This window comes from Narcine bancroftii, chromosome 6 (genome assembly GCF_036971445.1).
Source record: "Narcine bancroftii isolate sNarBan1 chromosome 6, sNarBan1.hap1, whole genome shotgun sequence".
In the NCBI taxonomy this organism is placed as follows: domain Eukaryota; kingdom Metazoa; phylum Chordata; class Chondrichthyes; order Torpediniformes; family Narcinidae; genus Narcine; species Narcine bancroftii.
In genome coordinates this window covers 166,342,224-166,350,369 of record NC_091474.1, presented here as the reverse complement: position 1 = coordinate 166,350,369, position 8,146 = coordinate 166,342,224, and the positions used below count along the sequence as shown (strand labels likewise).

Below are 8,146 nucleotides of genomic sequence, written 5' to 3'. Positions count from 1 at the left end.
GACCCAAAATCTACCTGAATCATGTAAAACAGCAATAATTACAGTAATTGCAAAAATGGGAAAGGACCCGCTGTCGCCGGCATCATATAAACCAATATCCTTACTAAATGCAGGTTACAAATTAATAGCAAATAACACTATAACTGGATACATAGACTATATATTACTCCTCAAAAATTAAAAGAGTGGGACCCAACAGCATCAGATAGATGCTTCCGCTGTAAACATGAGACTGGAACAACATTACATGCAATTTGGACATGTACAAAAATGAAAACTTTCTGGGAAGATTCAAACCTAATAATAAACAAAATTACAAAAAAAGACATACCAAAAATCCAGAATTTTTTCTGTTAAATAATATAAGAGACAAAAAATTAGGCTTAAAATTAGACAGAGCCCAAAGAAGATATATTATGATAGCACTTGCAGAAGCAAAAAAGTGTATAATGACAACTTGGAAAATGGAAGCAAGCCTAAAAATACAACAATGGCATATAGAAATGAACAAGTGTATTCCATTAGAAAAAATTACATACAATCTAAAAGACAAATATACTTTAGTTGAACAAATTTGGGAACCATACATAAAATATGTTAGAAACTGCTGACCTCGGACCTCCATCTCCTAAAGTGATATGAATACAAGCACAATAAGACTTAAATATGGAAATATGGACGATACTACTTTCTTTTTCTTTTGTTTTGTTTATTTATTTGTTAACTGCCTTGACTTCCCAACCCTGAAATGCCTGGTTCTACCTTCTCCCTAAGATCCACAAAACCAACTACCCTAATAGACCCATTGTTTCTGCATGGTTTTGCTCCAACGGACTGCTATCATTATTTCTCGACTCCATTTTGCCCCCTTGGTCCAGTCCCTTCCTACCTACATCAGGGATAGCTCACATGCCCTCCATTACTTTGACAACTTTGAGTTACCTGGCTGGACTACCTCATTTTCGCCATGGATGTCCAAATCCTCGACACCTCCATCCCCTATAAAGGTCTCAAGGATCACAATTTCTTCCTTAATGACAGAACTACCCAGTTCACCTCCACCATGACCATCCTCTGCCTGGCAGAACTTGTACTTATCCTCATTTACTTCTCCTTTGAATTATCCCACTTTCTCCAAAACAAAGTTGTAGGCATGGGTACTTGCATGAATCCCAGTTAAGCCTGCCTTTTTGCTGGATATGTGGAGCAAATCCATACTACAAGGCTACACAGGCAACAATCTGATTGGCTGTAATTTCATTGAATGGCATAGCATCCTCAAGGGACCAAGTGCCCTACATCTGCTCTTAACTCATATGTTCCATTCTGCCAAATTATCACTGATCTTTAACTAAAGTGTTTGAGAGAATGAGCCTTGTTCTGAATTTTCTGAATGCAAAAATCCTTTACCACTCTGCCCAGCTGCATATCACTGTTCATGATCTCTAAATTAAAGATGCACAATGAAATCCTGGAAAATGTGGATCCCTTTACGTATCTCAGGAATCATCTGAAGATTTGCCAAACAAAGCAGTTTTATTCCTGAAGCCAAAGGCCAGCACACTACAGAAAATTTGACATTTGTTCATCTGGTAATAGGCGAACATGGGAGCCTGTTTGCTGTTAGCTAGTGAACTCCACCAACCAATGGCAAAAACATCACTGTAAGATTCACAGTAAATTAGAATTACCTAAATAGTTTTAAGAATGTTATTATCATTTAATGTGTTAGGAGCATTTGGTTTTGCAGCTTTATCATTAACTTTCAGCCATCTATTTTAAATAAACAATTTTAAAATATTTCCACAATTTCATATGGGCATGTTTCTCCACTTTTCATTTTTGTGCTATGCAGCCATGCTGACAATTTTAAAAAACTCACCAAAATATACACATTTCCAAAATGTGTGATCCTCATTCCAAGTCAAAGTTTAGCCTCCCAAACTTTATTAAGTCCATATATCATCTGAGCCAGGAATGTAAAATATGCAAAATATGATGGTTTATTTTTTATTTGAAGGATGGAATTAACATTCGTCAAACTTGAAGATGATTACTTTATGTTTGCACAATTCTCAGAACTAAGAAATTACCAGCCTCTAATAGTGAAGGTTTAAGTCACAAATTGGAAATGTGAAGTTTTTCTGCAAAACTGCTTGATATAAAATAACATCATTAAGAATGCCTCAGATTCACAGTTGGCAGTAAATAATCACACACAAATAACTGTCTGTGGTAGAAACATTGATTGGACATGTTAAAAATTCACAATGATTGTCAATTGCTATCTCAGCAGAAAGGAAAACTGAAGAAAGTTGCTCTGTTGTAAATAGCAATTCTAACTAAACTACACAGTAGTGAGCAGGCTACATGTATCAACTTCAGATGATATTTTGTTATCTGGCTGCTGAAATGAAATTGCATTAAGGCCCAAATTGAAGAGAACTCATGCACTTTAATGGCATTCAAATGATGAAACAGCTTTTATTGCTTCTGCAACTAGTGGAACTTTTTTTCTCCCTTCATGGTACTTTGCAGGAAGGGTTGCCTTAGTCTAGAACCATTGCCAGTAACGCTTGCCCTATTCTGGGGAGTTTGTTAGCCTCTGTGTTTTGAAAATATTATTTTTAGTGATCAAACTCTGCATAAATTTTAATCCTTTAAGCAGTACCAGGATAAAAAGGCATTTAAAATGAATTTTAGTGCAGAATTTTTCTAACCATTCCAGCACTTATTTTTATAATTTTTATATTCTGTGATTTTTATGATAGAGGTAACTTTGTATTTAATAATATGATAATAATAACTCATGACAAAAAGTTTACAACAATTGCATTTTATTTTGCTGCTTTCATTGACAATATTTCGAACAGATTTATGCCCATAGATTAATAACTTTATTTGAGATGGGACATTGAAAAAAATCTTAGTCAATACAATTGATAAATTAAGGAGTTGGACCTCAAAAGTAATAATCTCAGGATTATTACCAGTGCAACGAGCTAGTCAGAGTAGAAATAGCAGAGTAGTTAGAATGAATATGTGGCTTGAACAGTGCTGCAGGAGGCAGGATTTCAGTTTCTTGAGGCATTGGAACTGGTTCTGGGGCAGATGGGACCAGTACAATCCAGACAGTCTACATCTGGGCAGGGCCGGGATCAATATCCTAGGGAGATTGTTTGCTAGTGGTGTTGGAGAAGGTTTAAACTAATGAGTCAGGGGGATGGGAACCTACAAAGAAAGAACGAGGAAGGTGGTACAGAGACCAAAGATAGAGTTAGGAAAGAGAAAAAGAAAAATAGAGGGCAGAAAAGTCAAAAGCAAAGGATGCAGAAATTACGATATTCTAAACAGACAATGAGCATAAGGGCACTTTATCAGAATGCCTGCAGTATTAGAAACAAGGTTAATGAACTTGAAGCGCAAATCAGTACACAGGCATATGATTCATCACAGAAACATGGTTGCAAGATGGGGAAGATTGGGAATTAAATATTCAAGAGTATCAGGTAGTACGAAAAGATAGACATGATGGTAAAGGTGGTGGGGTGGCACTCTTAATCAAGGATGAGATCAGGGCAATAGTGAGAGACAATGTAAATCTAAGGAACAGAATGTGAGGAGATTAAGTACAATAAAGGGAAAAATCACTGGTGGGAATTGTCTATCACCCACCAAATAACAATAGTACAGTGGCACAGGCAATTAACCGAGAGATAACTGAGGCATGTAAGAATGGAATGGTCGGGAACTTTAACCTCCATGTAGATTGGGAAAATGAAGTTGGTCGAGGGAGTCTGAAGGATGACTTCATAGAATGCATCTGCGATAGCTTTCTTGAGCAGCATGTTAAGGAACCAAAAAGGGAGAATGCTATTTTAGATCTAATATTGTGTAATGAAGTAGGTAAAATTCATGATCTGGTAGTTAGGGACCCTCTTGGAAAAAGCGATCATAATTTGATTGAATTTCTCATACAGATGGAGGGTGCCATAGTTAGATTTAAAACTAGTGTATTATGCTTGAACAGGATGAGAGAGGAATTGGTCAACGTGGACTGGAAGCACAGGATAGTTGGCAGAACAGTGGAAGACTTTCAAAGAGATTTTTCATAGTGCTCAACAAAAATATATTTCCGGTAAAAATAAGGGCAGTAAGAGAGGGAAAAATCAGCCTTGGTTAACTAAGAAAATAAAGAAGAGTATAAAATTAAAAGCTTATGTGTACAAAGTAGCCAAGAATAGTGGGAAACTGAAGGATTGGGAAAACTTTAAAAAGCAACAAAGGACAACTAAATGAGAAATAAGAAAAGGGAAGAAGGATTATGAAGGTAAATTAGCACAAAGTATAAAAACAGATATTTTAATAAATATATAAAATGGAAGAGAGTGACTAGAGTCAACATAGGGCCCTTGGAAGATGAGATTGATATTGAGTAATGAGGAAATGGCCTAGGCAATGAACAAACATTTTGTGTCAGTCTTCATGGTGGAAGACATGTCCAGCATGCCAAAGAGTGGTGAGAAGGATGTGAAGGGAGGTGAGGGCCTCGATAAAATAATAGTTACAAAAGAGATAGTGATGAGCAAACTAATGGGACTGAAAGTGGACAAATCCCCTGGTCCTGATGGGATGCATCCCAGGGTATTGAGAGAAATGGCAGGCGTTATAGTCGATGCATTAGTAGTCATTTACCAAAATTCTCTGGTTTCTGGGCAGGTCCCAGTAGATTGGAAGACAGCAAATGTCACACCACTTTTTAAAAAGGGATGTAGGCAGAAGACAGGTAACTATCTGCCAGTTAACTTAACATCTGTAGTTGGGAAAATGCTTGAAGCTGTTATTAGGGATGAAACAGCAAGACATTTAGAATGAAGGGGTTCCATCAGGTAGATGCAGCATGGATTCAGAAAGGGCAGGTCTTGTTTGACAAACTTGCTGGAGTTCTTTGAGGATATCATGGGTGTGGTAGATAGAGGGGAACAGGTTGATGTTGTATATTTGGATTTCCAGAGGCGTTTGATAAGGTGCCGCACAAGAGACTTATCAATAAGATAGAGATGGAGGAAGTATATTGGCATAGGTTGAGGATTGGTTAACTGACAGAAGGCAAAGAGTCGGGATAAATGGGTGTTTTTTCTAATTGCCACTGTGTCAGTGGGGTGCCACAGGGTCAGTGCTGGGCCCACAGCTGTTCACCATTTACATTGAAGATTTGGAAGAGGGGACAGAGTGTGTAGTGTAGCCATATTTGCAGATGATACTAAATTGAGTAGAAAAGCAAATTGTACAGAGGATGAGGAGAAGCTGCAGAAGGATATAGTTGTTAGGTGAGTGGGCAAAGGTCTGGCAGATTGAGTGCAATGTTAGTAAATGTGAGGTCATCCACTTTGGCAGGAAAAATAGAAGAGCAAATTATTATTTAAATGGTGAAAAAATGTAGGATGCTGTAGTGCAGAAGGACTTGGGAGTACTTGTGCATGAAATGCAAAAAGTTGGGTTGTAGGTACAACAGGTTATTAAATGGAATGTTGGCATTCATCGCTAGAGTAATTGAATTCAAGAGCAGGGAGGTCATGCTGCAACTGTATAAGGTACTGGTGAGGCTGCACCTGGAGTACTGTGTGCAGTTCTGGTCTCCATACTTGAGGAAGGATACACTGGCCTTGGAGGAAGTCCAGAGGAGGTTCACCAGGTTGATCCCAGAGATGAAGGGGTTGACCTACGAGGAGAGACTAAATTGTCTCACTCAGATTCAGAATAATGAGAGATCTTATAGAAACATATAAAATAATGAAAGGGATAGGTAAGATAGAGGCAGGAAAATTATTTTCATTGGTAGGTGAGATCAGAACTGGGGACACAGCCTCAAGGTTCAGGGGAGTAGATTTAAGACAGAGATGAGGAAAAATTGTTTTTCCTAGAGAGTAGTGAATCTGTGGAATTCTCTACCCAGGGAAGCAGTTGAGGCTACTTCATTAAGCATGATTAAGGTTCAGTTAGATAAATATTTCTACATGAAAAAGGAATTTAGGAATCATCCATGATCTTATTGAATGGCAGGGCAGGCTCGATAGACCTGTTGGCCTACTTCTGCTCTTTTTGTTATGTTCTTTTTTTTTACTTTGTATTGTGGATAGCAATCAAGTTTCATTTTACACCAATGCCAGTGTTGTCAGAGAGGAAAAACAAACTTAAAAATACACATTTTGATTTAAAAAAATCATACCCACATTAATCAATATGTAGATATATTTGCAGGAACTGTCACAAAAGCAATCGGGGAGAAACTTGCTACACAAACTACTTATTGGAACTATTGTTTATAAATGTGTAATTGATTCCAACATTTTCATTACTATTTTCCAAGATTGGGTAGATATTTATTTTTGTCAGCTGTTCTGGAAAATTAATGTATAGCAGGCAGCTAATCTGTTCCTTTCTTTTTCAAAACCTATCCTATTGTCTGGAAAATTGATCATCAGGGATAAAGTTTGGAGTTTATTTTCGGACCATGTCTTACTTCTTTATTCCTATTGGACACGATATTCCAGTACCATGTAGTCCACAATACCCGCCTGGGTTCTTATTCAGATACTGTTGATGGTATTCTTCAGCAAAGTAGAAAGTCTGACCTTCACGGATCTCGGTAGTAATTTCACCATATCCTTTTTTAGTCAACTCCTGCAATGACATGTTAGAGTTTGTTAGATTTATACAAAAATTTAAACATACGCTAACAACAATAACCCAAATTTTAAATGGCATGGATATTATCACTCTCTAATCAGCTTTAATTTTTAAAGGACAATCAATCTAACAGAGGCATATGCTGCATTGAGTTGAGTTGAATTGTTATTAAGATAAAGGAGTATTTAACAGGAGTTCTGCACCCCAAAAAAGTTGTCATGGGTCACCGGCACCATATTTTTTATACAGTTTTTTTACTGCACCCGCAGAAAAATAATCATGTGATGTCATGTATGTACTCTGACAATAAATCTGAAATCCAAAACCGAATCCGAAAATAAACTGAGTTACTCAATGGGATAAGATATAGGAACAGTTATAGACCACATGGCCCCTGAACCTAGTCTGCCATACAGAAGGATTAGGCTGCTCTAATCTTTGGGTTCTATTTTCCTGCCTAATTTAACCATGATTCTGCTGCTGTCTTAAAAAAAAGTTAAATATATTTAAAAATATAATATTCACATGAGATGCAGAATGTCAGATATTCATAAAGAAGAAATTAATCCTCATCTCTGACTTAAGTGGCTCAAACCTCCAGAGGTAACATCATATCATCTTCCACATCATGTCCCCTGTAAACTTCTTTAAATTAGATAAATCACAAGACGTAGGAGCAGAAGTAGGCCCATTGAGCCTGCTCCATCATTCTAATCATGAGCTGATCCATCCTCCCACTGAGTCCCACTCCCTGGGTTTCTCCCCATAACCCCTGATGCTTGACTAATCAAATCTCTGCCTTAAATACACCCAATGACCATGATTCCACAATCGTCCGTGGCAACAAATTTCACAGAAGCATGACCCTCTGACTAAATAAATTTTTCCACAACTCTGTTTTAAATTGATGCCCTATTATCCCAAAGTTGTGCCCTCTTGTCCTAGAATCCCCTACAATGGGAAACATCCTTGCCACATCAACTCTGTCCAGGCCTTTCAGCATTCGAAATGCCTCTTGTTACAAACTGCACGCAACGAACAGCGATATATAATGAATCAGACAGTGTTTAATTTTAAAACACTAATTTTCCTAACTCTTAAACTATCCTTAACACTAAATCTATTTCTAACTAGTGTACTAGTGTATGTGTGTGTTATACCCAAACCATTACAGTTTAGGCCAAAATTTAGAAAATTACTTCAAAGTTCAGTCTTTTAAATTTAGTGTTGAAGTGTAGGCCTTTGAAATATGATGCCCAGAATGAATGTTGAACTGACAGGAAGACTGGAGTTGTCGCTGCAACAGACTCACCAATTCTTTGCCTTTGGAAAAATGTCCATCCACACAAGTTGTGGTCATAACACCCCCGGTCCTTTCATCGGCGATACTCGAACTGGGTGGCCAAGAAGTTTCCAAGACCCAGGAGTAACATTTATACGTCGACAAACAACACAC

General features: G+C 37.5%; 1 protein-coding gene across 7 annotated transcripts in view; it reads right to left on the bottom strand.

The window, feature by feature from the left end:
- Positions 1 to 2,820: 2,820 nt before the first annotated feature.
- The window catches only part of msraa (methionine sulfoxide reductase Aa), a 328,025-nt gene continuing 322,699 nt past the window's right edge, over positions 2,821 to 8,146 (bottom strand). For all 7 annotated transcript variants that reach the window (XM_069886610.1, XM_069886609.1, XM_069886611.1 and 4 more), the window contains one exon: positions 2,821 to 6,684. In XM_069886610.1, coding sequence (XP_069742711.1) covers positions 6,520 to 6,684 — 165 coding nt within the window. In that variant the 3' untranslated portion in view covers positions 2,821 to 6,519. The remainder of the gene's footprint in view (positions 6,685 to 8,146) is intronic.